General features: G+C 34.9%; 1 protein-coding gene across 1 annotated transcript in view; it reads left to right on the forward strand.

Moving 5' to 3' along the window:
* LOC124368938 (NEDD8-conjugating enzyme Ubc12) overlaps window positions 1–17,546 on the forward strand; it is a 30,225-nt gene extending 12,679 nt beyond the window's left edge. The window contains exons 3-4 of the mRNA XM_046826496.1: window positions 6,174–6,380; window positions 16,366–17,546. Coding sequence (XP_046682452.1) covers window positions 6,174–6,380; window positions 16,366–16,506 — 348 coding nt within the window. The 3' untranslated portion in view covers window positions 16,507–17,546. The remainder of the gene's footprint in view (window positions 1–6,173; window positions 6,381–16,365) is intronic.
* The last annotated feature ends 4,244 nt before the right edge of the window (window positions 17,547–21,790 follow it).

The following is a 21,790-nucleotide window of genomic DNA, read 5'->3' on the forward strand; positions in this document are numbered from 1 at the left end:
TCTTCCTCTTTTGTCTGATAAAGTCTTTTTGCATGTCAAGATCATCAGCTTCTGCTGCCATCATTTGTATAAAATCCAGGTTATAACTTGCAAACACTGCAAAATATAGGCTAAATACATAATTTATTTCTGTAAATTGACCTACCATTCAAATCCATGTTCCCAAATAAATGGATAGATAATAAACAAAACCTATCTAACAAAAAATGTATTATTGATGATGGTTGCTTTAAAAAAAGAGTAGGATTTTGTACATTTACGATCTTTAATTATTAAAAAGGGAAAGTATAAAACGCATGGTTTGAGTATTGAAATCTACTCCATCTTTCAGGTTTTAAAAGTTGTAATGCAAAGAGTTAAGCAGGCTCATATCAGCTATGAAATAAGAAAATGCTATTTTGTTAGTCTCCCATCTTGTGTGGTATGGATAATTTCTTATTTATAGTGCACCTGTATTTCGCAGTCAGGGCTGGTGAATCCTCCAAATAGATATGAACCTTAGGTACATGCTTGAATTTTTATTTACATTCAATTTTTATGTTGTCAATTTTATTTACTATGGCGTAGGGTTACCATATTGCCTAATTTCCCTGAAGGTTCTTCTTGTTCCTCTATGGGGCGACCTATTGCCATGCACTTAAGCCTCAAAGGCCGTTTGTGCAACCCGGAAGCACACCATGAGGCTGACCAGTCTACAGTTACAGCAATTCTACAAACGGCAAAAAACAACCAATCAGGTCCTCCTTGGGAAATTCACCACCCTTGTCCAAACTACCAAAGATGGCGTAATGCTCCCTTTTTATTGCAGGGCAGTCAAAGAGCAGGTGTTCACCAGTTTCCTCCTGCTCATTAAAAATTCTACAGAGCAGATCCTCCCGAAGGATACTGACTATATGAAGATGCATCCTCAGGTAACCATGTTCCGTAATCAGACCCATAACCTGAGAAGACACTGATCTACTTAACGAGAGAAGATCAGACGCCACCTTAGGCGAAGGCTACTGTAGAACCTTTCTGCTCATTCTCAGACCAGGATGCAGCCTCCACCTTCTTTCGTGTTCAGTGAGAACCCATTTTGAGACAGCCCCAGAATATTCACACCTAGAAATGCACAGAATGGTTGAGGTCCCATCATATTGGATGCTGAGCCCAAGTTAGTCAGGACATCACCTCTTTCGTTTCTAGAGATCCTCTCATGACCAGGAACCTAACAGTCACATTGTTGATTCCAGCAAGGGAAGAAACTACTTGATAGCAATCCCAGACAAGTTTGAAGTTGAACACATAAGAGTCCAACGCTTTCAATGCTGCCTGGCTATCTGTGAAAATGCTAATCGTCTTACTCCTATACCGCCGACGAAGATTCTCGCAAGCACACTCTATAATGGCTATGACTTGGCTGAAAGACCGTGAGATAAGGACTCTTAGGGACCACCAACTTCCTTCATGGTCTCACTCCCACAATTCTGGTGCCTGAGCCACTTTTTGTTTTAGAGCCATCTGTAAACCATTCAAACTCTGCTGGTGGAAGAGGTTTCTTTCCCTTCGACCAAGCCTTCCTAGCAGGTATGACAATCGTGAAGGGTTTGTCGAAGGAATATCTTTGTAGCATCTGATCCGATATCATGTGCAGAGGATTTTCCTGAATAGGATGCTAATTCTGCAGTGCCTCCTGCTGCAGCCCGAGGCCGACCAAAGTCCCACCTGCTGAAGATAGTAGACACATCTCCAGGCCAAAGCCTGAATGACTCTGTCCAGGGGGGTGAGGTTGAGGCAACAGTCTAGATGCAGATTCCAAGAACGCAGGCCCGGCGCACTTGGATAAGCCCCAGTAATAACAAGGCAAGCCAACCTTTAGATGCTAGCCAGACCAGTTACCGCCATCTTGCCCTCCGTTTTTGGTCACCAGACAACAGCCCCAAACATTAGTATAGGACTAACCAAGGAGACATAAAGCCAATACAAACGCCTCGGCTTAAGCCACCAAGATCCACCGATCACAAGTCTGCATTGCCAGATGGGCTCTCAAGTTCAGGACCCTATCAAGGATCACATCCAGGTACTTAACCTCAAGCTTCAACTCAATGGAAGAGTCTCCGTAAGAATGGACCAGATTCCCACCATGTTCAGAGCAGCATTGGTTACTTCCGTTGAACACTTACAAGAATCACAATGTTATCTGCATACTCCTGTGCAAAGACATTACTGCTGTTCAAAGATACAAGCCCGTCGTCCACAACAATGTCTCATACAACAGGTGAAAGGAAGCCACTCTTTGGACATCCCATCACAGTCCTTGCACTGATGCTCCTCTTATAAGAGTGGTGGTAACCACCCTATCCGTGAGTAGGACCCTTATCCAGTCACATATCTCGAGACCGCATTGACAATCGCACAGCCACTCAGCTGTATTGTCAAAAGCTTCGATGTTCAGAAAGGCACCTATGACTATTTCTTATCAATTGAAATTGTGTAGAGGGTGCTCCAAAAGAGATCCTCCCAAACAAACCTAGCAATCGTCTTCTCCCTGGTTTTGAGAGAAAGGAGGACAGACAAATCAACCTAAAGGTTAGGCCGATCCAGACTAGACCTCCCATGCTTTGGTATAAACACCACTCAAGAGGAATGTAACTGAGGGCCACAGAGGCCCTGAACAGCCTGCACAGCCAGGGAAGGAGAATATCCAACCCCCACTGCAAGCAAATAGGTCTCACTCTGTTTCTCCCCCAGGAGCTTTATATTATAATCGAGTTAATCACCCACTCAATCCTACTGAAGGTTATTATTTTACGTTCATCAATGAAAACTGCAGTTACTTCAAAGTGCAGCTCTATGCAAAATTTGCTTACATCACATTGTCTAGATTGAATTAAGTTATGTACTCGTATAAATATTAGTGTACCCCCCTAATATGTTCTATCCTTCTAAGTGCGGATGTACAGTTGTGACCCAAAGGAAATAATGTTAGAAGAACGTCCGAAACAAGCCAATACTCATATATACAAATTACCAATAAATTTTGTAAATCTAATAAAAATGTTTCCAATAATTCAATTTTATCCCTAAACCCCTGAATATTTAAATATAGAACTTTGTACTGACAATCTTTAAATCCAGCTCCAAGACATATGAAATCCCTTCCCATATTAACATAGGTAGCATGATTAACAAATTATCCTATTTCAGTAAACTATATTTTACTTGTAGGTCTTTATTTATGTTCATGCATCGCCATGAGTCTGGTGCTGCATATATTTGTGGACGACAGCTGATCAGCAGTATGCGAGTTACCTATCACTAAAACGTGTTTATTGTTGTACCTTGTGTATGAAAATTTGTTGATAATTGTAATTATTTTTGTCAATCATATTTTTCTTTCAGTTTGTATTTTTCTTGATATTGCCAGGCTAAATTATCTTGATATTTTAAAAGTATCTAAATGCTATGTACTAAAATTGGTTAGGGTACTGAATACTACACACACACAACATTTTTGTTGAAATTGTTTGTTAGATCTATGTTGTTGCATTTGTTACTGTTGTATATATTTTATATTAAATCCTGTTATTGTTGGAATTGTTGTTAAATAACTTAATATGTTTGTTACAGTTGATAAATTTTTGTATTTAGTCATGTATTACTTATATAATATTATATATATCCCTAATTAGTCCTTATATTTGTTAAGCTTTTTGCTATTATTTGGTTTTGTTTGATTTGTGTAATAGTTTATATATTTATAATATCTAAAAATTTTGAGACATGCAAATTATTTAAATTTAAGTTCACCCTTTTCCAAAAGAGACTGAATAGGCTTTGAATGTACTTTTCCAACTGTAATATATAATGCATATATATTAAAAAAGAACTTGTTTTCCTTTTCCACACGTTCTTTGTATAGCACATGGAATTGTATTTTTTTGTAAAATATTTGTTTGGTAAGGTATTATTGTTGTAAAAAGGGCTTCTTCAATCTAAGCATAAGCATTAATAAGCCAAATATGCTCTAAAACATGTTTTTGTAAAGATAATGCTTTTGTACATTATTTTTGTAACGGCTGTCAAAACAGGTCATTGATTTTTTGCTTCAAAGGTCACTAAGTCACTCCTCAGCAATAGACACCCTGTCGTGTAATCGTAAAAATTTTATATTTCTTCAAGTATTCAGAAGATACAAGACAAGTTTTGTAGTTTGTAGACCTTAAACTTTCTGGGGTTGGGTTGTAAATTTCAAACACCCAAATACACTGCACGTATGGTCTATCGTTATTTGAACTTTGACTAATCTGCTTGTAACTTAGCTTTTTAATAATTTTTAAACTTACTCAAGTATTTTTATCAGTATTTGCATATTTTGACAATCATTATTTATAAACAAAACTAACTTTTTTTAAACTGTTGATTTTATCAGTAATAGGATATGGAAAGTTTTTTTTTTTTTGTACACAAGTCAGAGAATTTCTACAAACCACTTTGATAAATATCCTGTTTCAACTTAAAACACAAACTGCCTTAGCCTTCTAAATGAAACCTAAACATTGTCTTAATGAATAATAATGAATATAATGCTTTAAATTGTTAAACTTTGTAAAAAATCTCTTTCTGACTTATATGGTGTAAATGTATGTTAACATAATTAGTGCTGTCTTTAAAAATAATTTGTAAATTTTAATGTAAATGTCTGAAAAATTAGACAGAATTTACTCAATCATGTTTATTACACTGAAAAGTTACACCATGCTGCATTATAGTGAGTATTTTCAGGTGTGTTTTTACATAATTCATTATCTATTTTAATGAGTAAATGTATCTCAAAGACTTCTTTATACATACAGCTGTAATAAATTATTAAAAGATATGGATATTGCAAATGTATGTATATGTTATACGTTTATAGTATATAGCTGAGAGACCACAAAACAAGTGCCAGACAAGCTACTAAAATGGTCTTTTTTATTTGAATCACCTAGGCTTACTCCCCAATTTTAAAACACAATCTAAGAAATCTGCTGATGATATTGTTATTGCATCACCACATCAAAGTGTAATGGAAGCAATTGTGGCTGTAGTAGTGTATATTACACTGAATGTGATTGTATTCAGTACTGATAGTAACTACTTGTATTTTCTTTCAATAACCAAGATGTACTAAATAACAGCTGTGGCAATAAAATAGAACAGCTCAAACAGTAGTAGCTTTTCCGCACATCATTATTTTTGTGAAAAAAATGGCTATTACATAATTTTTTCAGTGTGTAATTTTTATTTACTGATTTTAGAAGTGCATTTAGCTTGTCTTTAAGAATAACAGTGGTAAGCTTTCACTTACTTGCCATAACAATCAGCTCTCATACTTTTTTTACACAAATAATCACAACAGTGGAATCGATGTTTGCACTGAGACAACAGACCACGCAGTGCCGACTACAGCGCAATGTGCAGCTGTTTTGTGAGACAGTGTATACTTTTTTTTTTATTTTGTGGTGTGCCGAGGGAAGGGGAGTACAGTCTGATCCGTAGTACATGGACATGTGCAATGTTCGCTCACATTGCATAACATTAGAACTCACACACTACAAAAGTGAACTAAGGTGTACTGTAACTTACTGTGCTTAGTATTCACAGTCCAACATATTTGTTGCATGAAACAACAGTCAGAAAACGTGTTTTAATAAACAAAGTTGTTAATTTTGTAACAAAATAGACCCATTCTCATGCTTAAAACCTTAATTTTCTGTCATGTCAACTAATCCGAATAATCACGTATTTCGAACTGGGTTCAGTCCTTATTAGTGGGACTCCTCTGTATTTGTCTCAATTTTAAATATACCTTTTTTGCATTGTATTTTAGTTCAATTAAATTTAATACGTTACTTATGTTCATTTCCACCCTATTGATTACTTCACAAAGGTAGATTTTTACTAAAAATGTAAAAATCTATTAAATAACCAATAACCCTTAATTACAATCTGTAATCGCTTCCTACCATACAGTATATTTTCACTTGTTAACAAAAATATTCTCATTCAGCAAGGATTAATTTGAAGTAATACCAATATTTTTATAATTGAATTAGTTGAACATTTCTTATTTTGAGGGGAAAAGCTAGTATACATACATCTATTTAAACAGTTTCTTGATTATATTTGTTTATTTATTTGATTTGTTTCAGGGATTTTACAGAAGTGGAAGGTTTGTGTTCAGTTTCAAGGTGGGGCCTAACTATCCGCACGAACCTCCCAAAGTAAAGTGTGAAACCCCTGTTTACCACCCCAACATTGACCTGGACGGAAATGTTTGCCTCAACATTCTGAGAGAAGACTGGAAGCCTGTTTTAACCATAAACTCTATCGTTTATGGATTGCAGTATTTATTTCTGGTCTGTTGATCTTTATCCACAGTACTTATTAATATCTTAAACTCACTAAGTGTCTAATCTATTTTAGTTTATCATTGATAGATACAGGGTTTGTCCGGAAAGTAATAGGACTGAGTCGATTTAAAAAAATGTATTGAGCCAATCGTTACAATTCTTTAAAAACTTTCAAAATAGGCTCCTTCTGCGTCGATGCAGCGCTGCCAGCGCGATTTCCAAGCATTGAAGGCGTCACAGAAGGCATTCTTCGGAATAGCCTTGAGAGCCGCGGTGCAAGCTGCTTGGATCCCCTCTATCGTCTCAAAATGCTTGCCTTTCATCGGCCTTTTCAGGTGAGGAAACAAAAAAAAGTCCGGGGGGGCCACATCTGGGCTGTAGGGCGGCTGTGGAAGAGTTGGGATGCCGGCCTTGGTCAAGTAGCTGTTCACAAGAAAGGCGGTGTGAGCCGGGGCGTTGTCGTGGTGCAACTTCCAGTCGGCTGCGATGTCTGGTCAGACCCGATTGACCCTTTGTTTGAGTCTCTTGAGCACTTCCACGTAAAACTTGGCGTTGACGGTTTGTCCAGGAGGAACAAATTCATGGTGAACGATGCCTTTGATGTCAAAAAAGACAATGAGCATCGTTTTCACTTTGGATTGGCTCATTATTGCCTTTTTTGGGCGAGGAGACGCCGTCGTGTGCCACTCGGAAGATTGCCTCTTTGTTTCGGGATCGTACTCAAAGATCCACGACTCGTCACCTGTGATTACATTATGCAAAAATTGGGGGTCACTTTCACACATGTTCAAATTTTCTTGGCACATTTCCACTCGCCGCAATTTCTGGTCGTCAGTGAGCACTTTTGGGACCATCTTCGCGCACACCTTGCGCATGTTCAAATGCTCTGTCACAATTTCATGAACCACAGATTTCGGTAAATTTAACATCTGGGCAATTAAACGAATGCTTAGTCGACGATCTGAGTTCAAAACATTGCGCACACGAGTCACATTGTCAGTGTTTGTCGAAGTCGAGGGTCTTCCCGCACGGTCTTCATCAGCGACCTCTTCCCGGCCCTCCAAAAAGGCCTGGTGCCACCGAAACACACTACTTCTTGCTAAAGCAACATCTGGGTATGCCTGCTTGATCATATCAAATGTCTCTGTCGCAGATTTACCGAGTTTCACACTGAATTTAATCGCGTACCTCTGCTCTAACGAACGCTGCATTTTCGGCTTGTACCACTCACAGAAACACGTCACGCGAAAATGCCTGTCCTGACTCTCCGGGTGCTCCGAGACAACTGACCAGCCGCTTGTTCGTTCGGCAGGAATGCCCTCTACCGAATCCAGTCGGTGCGCGCATGCTCCGAAGTACAGTCGCGGCGGAATAAAATCAGTCCTATTACTTTCCGGACAAACCCTGTATCTGTTGCATCCATTAATTTGTGAAAAATCAACATAAAATGCTTTTATTAGTTTTGCTCTCCTCTCCTACTTAATAAAACTTTTACTTCACTAAATATTTATTGGGTCTAAAATGATGCTGTGTGGTGAATAGAAAGTGAACAAACCAAACATTTTATATGAAAACCCCAATTTATGAGAGGTCTACATCAGTTTTAAGGTTTCATAAAAAAGTTGAATGGTGAAAACAAGATGTTTTTATGTTGACCATGCGAAAAATGCTTACAGTTTACTACAAATCTAAATCATTTGTAATCCACTGTTAGATTAATAAGCACATTTTAAAGTTTTCTAGATGTATTTTAATTATCTGAATATCAAATGGACGTATCAAAAAAGGACGTACTTTAATGGGATACATATTTTATTAATCATAGCTTTGAATCCATGAGTAATGAAAGCTGTGCTTGAATTTCCATATTGCAACTTTACATCTTTGAGCATATATTTTTATTCCTGCTTACTTCAGGAGGCCAGCCTTTGTCTCGGATCTCCTCATTAATGATTTGTGTCCAATGTTACACTGTTTTCAACTTACAGTCATCTAAATATCTCACACTGAATACTTTACTTTAATTACCTGTTAATTGTGACTAATAAATCACAATTATTTTATATCTCCCATTACACTCCACCAGTCTGTTCTGTATATTAATGTTATCAAGACTCTTACTTAGAAGAAGTCGCTTCTTAATCTTTAAGATCGCATCAACAGAACCATACTATATCAAATATAGACTTACCATTTTTATTTATAATTATCAGTTTTCTTGTGTAATTTTTAGATAGTGTTGCTGTACAATAGTGAATTGAGTAGTTGCTGTTAGAGGATCAATATTATCCAAAATACTAATAAACATTATCCCTTTTCTCGATTGGTAATAAACTTGTGTTCACAGCCCAGAGGATAGGTTCAAACACTTCACTTGATATTGCATGAAATGTCTAATGACTAGGTTTGTCCAGACTCTGTTGTTCTCTAAATAACAATGATAAAGGGATGGAGTGCAGAAATTGTTGCCAGAAATGGTTTCTATGTGGTAATCTGTCCAATAGTTCATATTCAGAATTTGCAAACAATGGCATGCTAAAATGATCATGTGAGCATTATGACTACAATCTACAAAGCAATCCTTCAATATTTTAATGAGGAAATTATTATTACTAACTAACTAACAAGATAAGTGATCTAATCAGTAAAGTTGATATGCATATTTCTCTTACAAGCAAAATCGATAACATTATTAAAGCTGTAGATGACCTGAACAAAACACTAATGTCTTGTATCAGATAATAAAATTGTAATTAACTGTATTTTGGATAAATTGAGAACCAACCCTCAAATATTAAGCACATTGTGCCTCAAATGTGATGCTATATAGACTCTCTGAATCTAAAAGCTCTGTTAGTTTGTCAAAACCCAGAATAGCTGATAATTTCAATACCATCACTGATTTGGTCAAATTGTTCCAATTTTTACAGTGAAGATGTTGGATCTTATGTGTTGGCAAAGTTCTAGACAGTAAAAAGGGACCAATAAAGGTCATTTTAAAAAGTGAGGTTAAGGCCCTACTTATCCTCTTAACTTTTTCACTTGAATCTGCAATTAACCAAATCTTCTCTTCATTCAGGGATGGTAGAGACAACACTCCAGGAGCAGGGATTTGTGAAGTCGCTAAACTGGAGAATAAATAATGTCTTATCAAATTCAAAAACAATATTCAGTCTACAATAAAATAAGTGTCAAAAATGGATTAAATCACAACGGTCTACCACAACATCTAGTATGGTATATCCAGAATGTTGGTTTGAATAGAAAATTCAACATCTTTTTTCTAACTAGTACAACTTGCCCTTATAACGCCATTTTACTGGTAGAACACATTTTACCGACGTTAATGATGCTTAAATTAGTTAATGAGGTTTACTTTTTTTAGATGTAATAGGCACGATCACGTGCCTGTACGTAGATTACACCATAAAATATCAACTTTGAGTTCCTATTCATATCTTATAAACTCCCCCTTCTACAATTTTAGTTAGAACTGTCTACATATCTCCTGATGTTCTCTTGATCATACTCAAGTTTCTGTGATATTTTTGATAAAGTTATTGATATATCCACAGATCATTACAATATTCTTATCCTGAGCTTCCTGAAGCTGACTGGATCAGCTTGTACCACATAAAATGTCTTTTTCATCTAGATTAATTTTGGATCTTACCTCCCCATAACAATTAAAAGTTAACATGCTGCAAAACCAATGGGGAGTATGTCTGGATTTGATTTTCTCATTTATGAAATGAAATAATAATAATCTTTATTTATATGTTGCATATACAAAGAATGGCGTAAATGTTAGATATTCTTGATCTAATAAAAGTTAGTTTAGCATAGTAGTGCTTTTACAATTAAAATGTAGAAGTTATATAAAACAAATTTCACCTGGTTCAAATTTAATTTAAAAATATCATAAGACGAAAAGAAATACACTGATGAGTTAGTATTAATTATATATTATGATTATTAAAATTCAACATTCTTTTAAAATTAAAAAAGATAAGTTACTTACCTAAAATTTAAATAAAAACATTATATACAATAAATAAATGGCTAAACACTTAAAATTATAAAAGTATATATTTTAAAAGTATATAATAGTATATCATATTTACAATCCAATTATTTTTGTGGCAATTTCATACTTATAGCTAAATTTGCTATAATAATGTATATCTGAAAAAGAAAATAATCTCTATTGTTATTCAAAATATTCATCTGTTGAATATTTAACTTGTACTTTTTTAATTGATCTTAAATTTATTAATACTGCTCACATTTTTTAAATCACTAGGCAATTTATTAAACATTTCATACCTACATAAAGGCTTTTTCAAAGAATGTTAGCCTATGGGTAGGTATTGGCAAAGTTTCCTCTATTTCTGTTTTCATATTGATGATAATCCCCTGTCAGTGAGTTGGTGCTAGAATTTTGAAATGTGTATAAAATACATGGAAAGATATAATTACTATAAACTGTTAATATATTTAATTCTTTAAATTTGTCTTTGATAGTTTCTTTCTGATCCAATTGTAACATAATACGTATTGCCTTTTTTTGTAAAATTAGTAACCTGTCTATGTTTATTTTGACGAACCTCCATAAATACTTAACTCAAATGATATGCATGAATTAATATGAGAAAAATATACTAGTCGTAAAATGTTAGGATTACTAAATTTTAATAGTCTGTATAGGGCAAAAAACCAGATGAAATTTTGTTAGCAATATTATCAAAATGAGAATCCCAACTTAATTTATTTACTATCTATATGTAATCCAAGAAACTTTATATGATTAACTCTCTCTAGTTCAACTCCTTCAATCTGTATGGCTGGAAGATCAGTATGTTTATTAGATTTTCAATTGAAATATAAAATTATTTTTATTCAATTTGAGCAACAGTTGAAATGAAATTTTGGATTTGAGAAATATTTTTGGTAGCAACTGTGTTTATTTCATGGATAGTCACTAATAAATTAGCATCGTCAGTGTAAAGGCAAATACTATTGTTAATTTTATTTACTACGACTCCAGGTAGATCGTTAATGTAGCATGAAAATAAAAACATAAATTGACCCCGAGGTACTCCATGTTTGATAATTTTTAATTCAGATTGAGAAGCACAAGCTTGATTGTGACTATTGACATTAATATTCTCAACAAATTGTCTCCTGTCCGTTAGGTATAAAGTAATCCACTTTAAAGGGAGTCACTTATTCCTAATTTTGAGAGTTTATTTGTGAGTATAACATGGGAGACACCATCAAAAGCTTCGGTTGAATCTATAAATACTGTCAGCACTTTATCACCTTTGTGTATAGAATCAATGATTGTATCTATCAATTTAGTAGCAGCAGAAATAACAGAGTGGGCAGCTCGAAATCCATGCTGTTCACTGTCATAAAGATTGTTGTCATCAAAGTACTTTGATAAGTGTTTAACTGCATGTTTTATAACTCTGTGATGGGAACACCATCATATCCAGTGGAAATGTTGTTCTCGAATCTTTTTATTAATGTAATCAAATCAGTCTCACAGGTTTGCATTTGTTGGTATTGGCTCATTTGTCGGTAATTTGTGTTATTTACGAGGTATGGCTGATTACAATAACGGGACTGATATTGTAAAAAAATTTATTTTCATTTTAAACATAATTACTTATTATCACCTTCAATATACACCCCTTCTCTATCCCTGCAACGCTCCATGCGAATTTTCCTGGAAACAATGCTGAAAGTCATCTTCTGTCAACTCTTTCAGGAGTCTTGCCGCTTTTTCTTGAACAGATTCTACGGATTCAAATCTCGTACCTTTCAATACAGATTTCACCTTAGGGAAAAGATAAAAGTCGCATGGTGCTAGGTCTGGCGAGTAAGGTGGATGTTCTAACACTGGGATGCTGTACTTGGTCAGGAACCGCTTGACAGATAACGCGGAATGAGCTGGCGCATTGTCTTGGTGCTAAATCCATGATTTGTCCTTCCACATTTCGGGTAGTTTTTTTCTTACTCTTTCACGTAGTTTATTAAGTACCTCAAGATAGTAATGTTGATTAATTGTTTGACCTTCAGGAACCCACTGAAGGTACACAATCCCACGAATGTTGAAAAAAACAATCATCATTGCTTTAAATTTTGACTTGCTCATTCTTGCTTTTTTGGCTCTCGATGAAGTTGAGGTCTTCCAATGCATGGATTGGCGCTTCGTTTCCGGATCATAAGTAAAAAAACCACGATTCATCACATGTTATTATTCTTTCAATAAAGTTGGGTCATTTTCAATGGCATTCTAAGTGTCAGTATAAACATTTTTACGAGATGCTTGTTGATCAATCGTAAGAATTTTTGGTACCATTTTTGCACACACTTTTCGCATGTTCAAATTGTCATGTAAAATTTGCCGTACACATTGTTTATCAATGCCTACAGATTCAGCAACTGCACGAATGCTTAATCGTCGGTCAGACCGAATGAAATTAGCAACTTTTTCGACATTGTCTTCCGTTTTTGATGTTGAAGGACGACCTGGCTGCGAATCATCTTCCACGTCTTGTCGACCATCTTGAAAACGCTTAAACCATTCAAAAACACGAGTCCGCGATAAACATTCACTGACATATACTTCTTTTAGTAAATTATAGGTTTCGGTAGCGGTTTTTCCAAGTTTAACGTGAAACTTAATAACAATTCGTTGCTCTATTATTACGCTAACCATTTTTCCGGCAAAACAAAATAACAACACTTACATAAATGAAGGTTATGACACAACGATGTTGTTTACAGAAACGAGACTAACTGCATTCTGAAGAGGAAGTCTCAAACTACACAGCTGTTGGTCATTGTTGGTTGGCGCATGCTCACTCGTTCCACTGCAGCGTCAGTCCCGTTATTTAATAGCCATACCTCGTATTATTGGGGTCTGATTAATTATAGGAATCACTGCAGAGTCTACAACATTAATATAGTGATTATTGAATAGATTTGTAATAGTCGAATGCTTTGTGTAAATTGTGTTATTCATCTTTATTTTATCTATACTTTTACTCATTTTATTTTTGTTACTAATTAAATACATTCCAGGTCGTTTTTTAAACATTTTTAGAGTTCAAAATATCTTCCAAATATTTTTTAGACACATTTCCAGTTAATACTTTGTTCAAATCCTTTGATAGGTTCAATATTTATTTGGTTTTTTGTAATTCTACCTAAATTATTTAGTTTAGTGATTTTTTTCTTATCACAATCCAGATCACTATTTTGCCATTGCAAAGGTTTATTCATAGACCTACTTCTTACTAGAGGAAAACATAGATTGAATTATAAAAATTCCATGAAAAATTTCAAATTTATAATCAACAGATTCTTAATAAACATCTGACCAATTTTCTTTATTTAACTTACTTTAAGAGAATTATTTTAGATTATCATCTGTAAACTTCCTTGCCATTTTACTTATAGGCTTGTACTTGACACCATTATTGACAGAAATTTCCATAGTTAATAACTGACCATCGTAATCAGAGATTTGAGTACCAAATCCCGTCACTTTAACATTTTTAGGAGGAAAATTTATTAAAAACTTATCTATAGAGGTTTGAGTATTTTTAGTTACTCTGGTGGGAAAATTAATTAAATATTGCTTACCATAATAGTTGAGTGTGTTTATAAGTAGTTTTAAGTGTATTACAATCAGGATTTAATACAGTAATATTAACATCCCCTCCAACTATTACCATTGGATATTTTTACAAAGAATTTCCAATTCAGAACTTAATTTACTTCAAAAACTATTTACATTAGAATCAGTTGAGCGGTATATGTCAGCCAGCACAAACTGAAAGTGTTAGGTGTAGTAATCCACCAAGCAGTATTCAAAAAATGTTTCTATATCATGCTGGTTGACTGAGCCAAACCTTTAATATTTTTATTATTTTTTGAAAGTATAATCAGACCACCTCCACTACTGATATTTCTTGCAAAAAAGACTGTACTTTTATTACAATATCCTGCAATATTGAGCCTTTCTAATTCTAAGCTTGTTATTTTATGTTCACATAAAACAACTAAATCTGGATCTATATCTTGACGTATTGTTTCTAAGGACTCAATCCATACTCAATATACTGTACTTCCAACTAAGTTTTTTTAAAGTCCTATCATTGAAGTGGTTGATCCTTATACCAGCTTTCGACTTTGGTTGGAATTAATCAATAAACAGTTGCATATTTTAAGCTCTTGATGTTCAGCAAAATGGAAGACCTCAATCAAACAAGGGGGGTGGAGCTGATGACATTTCATCTGCAATCCTCAGGTTCTGCATAACAACATTTCCTCTGCATCTCACTATATTCCTTAAAAATTTTCTAAATGTTGCAGTTTCATCTTCTGCCTTCACTCTTTAACGCATTCTGACTTTTTAAATCTTGAAAGCTATTATTATGGTCTTGATTTAATAATAAATGGCTTGTAGAACTTAAAATAACATAAATCAAGTGTTTCTTTTTTTAATACTAAAGATAAAAATGCTTATGAGTGTTTTGGGTCCGGTAAACTTATATAAGAAAATCACTGATACTGTCAAGTTCCACTAAAGACAACCACCGTTAATATAAGGTGAACTCTCCGAGTGGCTTTAGCACAGACCATTGACTCATAAAAGTACACCAGACCACAAAAATCACTAACGTGCAGGAATTTAACTCGCAACTCTAAGGCTAATTCCACGTCCAAGATAGTGCCTTAGACCACACAGCCTTGACTTGGTGTCTTCAATGTTCAAATAGCTCACTTAGGATACCCGCTGCTTTTGTTCTAGTCGGTACTAAACATGACGTTCACGTGAAACCACAACAATCGGCCTCGTTCGTCAGCCGTAACTGTCTCGTGAAACCACGCTGAAGGCTTAAAGACAGGCTTGTGGTTGCCATTTTCAAATTTGGGAATAAGAATAATGTCAGAAACTAAAGACCCATTGCTACCCAGCCAATTTCAGCAAATATCTATGAGGGTCATCTTTTATAGACTGTACCTTCAACTCAGTAGACACATTTTTCCTGAGCAACATGAATTTCTTCGAGTGTGCTCTACTGTTAACAACCTCCTTTTTTCAAGTATATATTATGAAAGCTTTTGTTTATTCCTCTCAAGTTAATTGTATTTACTTGAATTTTAGAAAGGCTTTCGATTGTCAACTACCAGTTACTAGTTTCAAAAGTGGAGGAATACAACATTAGTGAACAGTTGCTGAAGTGCTTGAAAATTGACTTGAGTGGCCCGGGTCCTCACTGTGATTTGCAAGTGTGACCTTTCTGTGCTTCTTGGAGTGCACAAAATCTCGCCTTCTAAATCCAGTTCTCTTTACCATATTAATAACATTAATAATAATTCCTATTTGCTGATTACATTAAGGTGTTCAGGAGTTTAGGCTCTTTTTTACATGATCAAGATGAACCCCAGGGGTTTATTGACATCATATCTAACTGGTGTTTAATGCAAAAGCAATGAATCTTAACTTTAGACATGCCTTACAATTCCATTTGGAAGTTGTGATTGTATTTATAGGTGTCACTATAATACAATAATAATTACAACAATAATCGAAGTGGTCAATAGTGTCAGAAACCTTCGGGTGATAACTAAATCTCTATAAACTGTGTGTCTTCTTGTATTTTCTCTCTACATGGTTTCATCTTTTGCGCAACTTAAAATTTAACTCGCCTTGTGTGCTTGTATTACATAAGTCTCTAGTACGAATGTTGTTGTCATTTTTGTTAACCTTATCAGTCTGGTTATATTAATCTGTTTGATAGAATTTAAACATATTTCATCAGACTGTAAGACAAACTTGGATATTGTTACTTGAACATCCCTATATCTACCCTGAAGTCACAGTTTAACCTTGAACAGTAATGACGCCTGTATGGCGAGTGGCTGTGATGTGATCTGACTGCTCTACTAATGATCATTATTCTCTGTTCAGGAGCCAAACCCAGAAGACCCACTGAACAAGGAGGCAGCTGAAGTGCTGCAGAATAACCGACGGCTGTTTGAACAGAACGTGCAGAAGGCAATGCGAGGAGGATACGTTGGCTCTGTGTACTTCGAGAGGTGTCTCAAGTGATGAGGCCTGCACGGCGACTGACTGTGATGTGATCTGTACGTGTCCGTACTTAGGCATACTCAAATTGTACATAATATGCTTTCGAAAACTGTTCTTTTCTCAGGTCACAATTTCTCTCTTTCTCTTTGTGCTTATCAAGGAAATGTAATGTATATTGCCCACGATTATTAACACAAATACTACAGTGTAAATGATAAAATTAGGCCAATTCATTGTATTATATTTGTAATCCATATTTTATTGTTATTTAATTCTATAATGTGCTATCGTTTATAATTTTACACAATTAATTTTTTTTATGTTATGTTAGTATTTTATCTTGGATAAGGCCAATGTATTATTTTAGTTGAAATTAAAATTGAAGGTTGAATTGGATTTTTGAAGTTTTTGTATATAATTATTGACTCAGTCATTCACTCAGTCTTATTGTTTATTAAATAAAATGTATCAAGCTAAGGACAGTGTATGCAAAAGCCGTAAGTACCTCAAATTACTTTTATTTGGTTTTTATTTCAAGAATTATTTGCTTCAAATTATAAGACTTGGCTGGCTGTCCACTAGGCTTTGTTGTATGATGATGTGATATTAATATTTTATTCTTTTATTTTGTGTATTTAAGACAAGTGAAATACCAGTGTAAATCTCAACCTTCATAGTATATGTTTTTAATTCAGCTGAGTTACTTACATACATAAATGTGCGATCTCGACAACTAAAACCAATCCTTTTGCATTTCAAAAAACTATTAAGAAAATGTATCTAGGTTATAATTGTAATAAGATGTGAATTAATACCAAAAATATTGAGTTTTAATTTCCCTCTTACTAAAGCAATGAATTGAAGAATATGTCATTTGGAACAGAAGCTTATAAATGCATGTGAATGTGCCTATTTAAAGGCACTAAATGTTAGAAACAGCAATTACTGGGTCTATGAGAGACCTGAAAAGGACATAATTAAATTATTTATGATTGTAATTTATTATTTTTTATTGTACAGGACTCTCAGATAAAGACAAAAATAAATTAATTTTAACATGCTTCATGTTTATTTACTTCCAAACATCCCTTTTAGTAATTGAGGAGGTCTATGTAAAAGGAGCTTATACTGATAAATGTGATTTTGAGAAGATAAGGTTAAAAGATTTTGTTTATAGTACAAGTATTTTACAATAAGGTGTAATGGTTTGAAACGTTAGTAAGCTTTATCCAGTACTTATGCCCAATCAAAATATTCACTTAAATTGAAGAAATTGCAAAAATCAAAGTAAAGACACACCTTGCACATGCCCTTTTTACACAGATGGCCATCAGCCATGCTTTTTGCTAGTTCTTTTTGCTTAGACAGATAACCAACCATTGTGTAAGTAATTTGTACATACACAGATCAAATAAAAATATTTATTGTATTTTTGAAAATGCAAAAATTGCTATAACCAATATTGACCTACATTAAACGTATTTAACTTATAACAAAACTTTATCATTTATTTTAAGATAGGAGAGTTGATCAATATTTTCACCCAAGTTCATGGAAATGTGTTTGGTTTTGGAATAAACAAAAGGAATGTATGAGCCGGACTAAGTTGGTGCAGCTACAAATCCGCCTGAAAGTGAAAACATTAATCTGTGGTATAACTGTATTATAGTTTTATTGGATATAACTGTGTACATGTAGTTTTTCAGAAATCACTGTTTTTATGCTTTTTGATGACCGGACATGTTCTACAATAAAATGGTAGGGTTCTTGAATGCTCTCTTGTGTGAAACATACTGGGTGTCCAATTCACTAGTTGCTGTAATCTATGTATTTAACACCAGTTGAGTTGCCATCAATGAACAATGGCTCAACTCGGTAAACTAAGGACAAGGATCGAAGATGCCTGCCAACTCATCACACCTGAAATCTTGCAAAATGTGATACATGGTTTTGAATTAAAGGCTTTATTTTTGTCAAGAAGTACATATTAGCCATTTTGAGCATCTCATCTGATTGAAAATGAGATGCTTGCCCAATTTAAGATCTTTACCATCGCATCTCTTTTTTCTGAATAATACACAGCCTGTTAGTGAAACTTGAGAAAGGATGTGCAGAAATGCCTGGCAAACAAAAGTGTATAAATGTATAATCTAGTTTTACTATGTACAGCCAAATATTGTATTTGGTCTGTTGGATATTGACATGTTGAGTGGAAAGATCATTAAACTTGATAAAAGAACATTTGCTTTTCTTTAAACCATTGCACAAAACAAACTAAGTGCAAGCCTTCACTTTGTTATTAACACAATAATCTGTGTAAAGCCGCGTTTACACCGGAGTTAATAACACGTGTTACCAACAAAAAGTTAATAACATTTTAAAAGAGTTCAAAAAATTCACTGTAACATTTGTTAATAACACACCAAAACCCATGTTAATAACACGATTTTTGTTATCCACTGAGTGCCGGTAAAGATCAAAGGAAGGGTGTAACTTTTGTTAATAACACATGTTACAATCGCCACGGGCGTTGTAACTTTTGTTGGTAACATGACCGTGCGCGCACTACCGGACTAGTGAGTTTCTCAGTTGCAAGACAGGAGTGATTGTGCGCACACCGACTTGTTGAAGTGTTTATGGTGTACCAGAAGTTATAACTTTTTTTTATTTGTTTTTACTGTTGCACTGTTTTGTTCTCAAAATGGAAAACTTGTTAAGTGAAGCGGAATGGCCGAGGGAACGAGTTTTCAAACTTATAGAACTGTACCGCGAACAAACTGTTTTGTGGGACCCTACTTGCTGAGAATTTAAAGATAAAAATTTGAAGAACAGTGCTTGGACTGAAATAGCCCTTGCAATGAAACTGTCAAGATCGGAGGTACAAACGAAAATGCGTAAATTAATAGGTCAGTTTCAAAGAGAGTCTAAAAAAGGGAAAAGTGGTTCCGGGGCTATCAGGAGCAAGTAGTACGCTTTTAACGCTTTGCTATTTATCCAAGACAAGTGTGCTCCACGGCAAACAGCAGAAGTTGACTTACAGCCGCAACACACTGAGCATGAGGTACCAGTAAGTAAAACATTATTAATTGTACACTATACACTCATTTACTTTTACAATCTTTTTGTCATTTTCAATTTTTTTCACTGTAAGTAGCTTGGCATCAACAAATTATTGTACCGGTATTTAACTGTATAACAACACATATACTACAGGAGGCGGGTGACGCGGATGGCAGTGCATGTGGCGTCTGGCGCCGGCTTTCGGATCTTTCAACTCTGAAACTTACCTTTTCAATTTCAATACTATAGTGTTAGTTAAAAGAAAAGGTGATTCCAAACATATAATCGGCCTTAAACAGCTTTGTTATTTTGTTTTTGGTAATACATTTGTCTAGGAATACATTTAATTTTTTTTAGATACGCAGTTACCACGCATATTCCCTTAGGTATAAAAATAAAATGCTAAGGCACATTGGTAAACAATACAAATTGTATTTTGAAAATATAGCAAACTAAACATTATAATGGATACTTGGCTATACATTTTCGAACCAAAATTTAAAACGCAGATTTCTGTCTACAACACACATACAAATGTCATTGTAAGTATGGAAACCTCATTGTTAACTATGGGGTTCAGTACTTGTATTGCCATGGAACAGAGCCCTCAGGCGTGTTGACATAAGCACAGATTTCGTCTCGCACTTGCTTTGCGATTTCGGACGCTTTTTTGGGGATCCTTTTCAATGTCAACAGTGTTTTTCTCGGCATGCCATCCACTCGCCAATGACCAGGGACCAATGTTGCTGTGGCTGAGTCTTCATAATCAAACGTCCCTGAAGGGGTGTATGAAGCACTTGAAGACTTGCTTCGGCGTAGGAAGTTGTGTAAATGCACACAGGCCAAAACTACCTGTTGGGCTCGATTAGGCTCAAGTAGGAGAGGCATAATATACCGAACACATTCTCCACTACTCTTCTTGCGCGGCAGTGTCGATAGTTGTAGACACGTTTATTGCTCCCTTTTTCTTGAAGACCAGGATACGTTTTCATAATAGATGGCTGCATATGAAATGCACCATCTGCTACGATTAAGTACGGGACGGGGAACGTCCTCCCTGGCAGAGGAGTTGCATTTGGCAAGTTTAGTTTATTCTCAACCAATAAGTGTTTTAAGGTGCTGTGGGCAAATACTCCACCGTCTGACAACCGTCCTTGGCCCCCAACAGATACATATGTAAAACAGTCTTGAGCGCAGGAGTGAAACTCCTCACATGCTTGCCGTCCATTGCTCCAAAGCAATGGGGAAAGTTCCACTGCCGATGATATTCTTCGGCATGGTGTAACCATTCCTCAGGTGTGGTCGGGGTCTGAAAAATATATGTGTATATGCTATAGTACAAACTAGGATTTAGTGAAATAATATTTGCATGGCCAATACTACTTATATATCCACGAGCTTTTTAGTCCAAACATGTGGTTTAAACAAAACTTTTCCATGGTTAGTGCCGGTGACAGCCTTCCCGGGCTCATAGACTGAAGAATTCCGCCCCCTTACTTATTACTTCACGATATTACAAGGTGTTAAGCAGAAAAATAATTTATTCTATTTAACATTTTCTCTAAGAACCATTTGAAGCACAATTATTAAAAAACAATTGTCAAAGTAAGAATAACAATTACAATTTTACAGTTGAATATAAATCTATAAGAATCTAAGTTGAGTTTTAAGAACACAATTACATTTTAAAAAGCAACTATATTATATATGCTTAACTGAACCAAGCATGGTCTGGTTACTTTTTACTTAATCTGCAAAGTTAATTTCTTTGCTGGCGTTGTTGCATTTAACAACTGAACAAAGCAAGTTGTTTGAGTTATGCTTTTGTAAAACTAATAAAGCCAAAATAATAAATAATTACAACTTTTCATTCAATATGATATCAAAACCCCGATATTTGTATATTTCTCCCGATATCACGATAATATCGGATAATTTATATCGATATTCTTAATAGGAAATATCGATATCGATAATATCGCAACATCCCTAGCAGTCAGTCAACTCCCTTCTTTCAGCCAAAACGCATCTTACTCAATTTAATCTATTAAATCGCCATAATTAATTGTTTTCCCCTCTCTCGTGATCCTTCAAGCTTAAATTAAAATTTATTTTTCTCAATTCAGTTCATTTACCGCATTTAAGCTTTGTTCATGGTCATTTTGAACTAGGAATAAACACAGACATTTGCTTTCAGACTCTAAATGTATTCCAACAGACTCAAATTTTTGTAGCGTGGTGTACA

The sequence above is a fragment of the Homalodisca vitripennis genome, chromosome 1, assembly GCF_021130785.1.
Source record: "Homalodisca vitripennis isolate AUS2020 chromosome 1, UT_GWSS_2.1, whole genome shotgun sequence".
Classification (NCBI taxonomy): Eukaryota; Metazoa; Arthropoda; class Insecta; order Hemiptera; family Cicadellidae; genus Homalodisca; species Homalodisca vitripennis.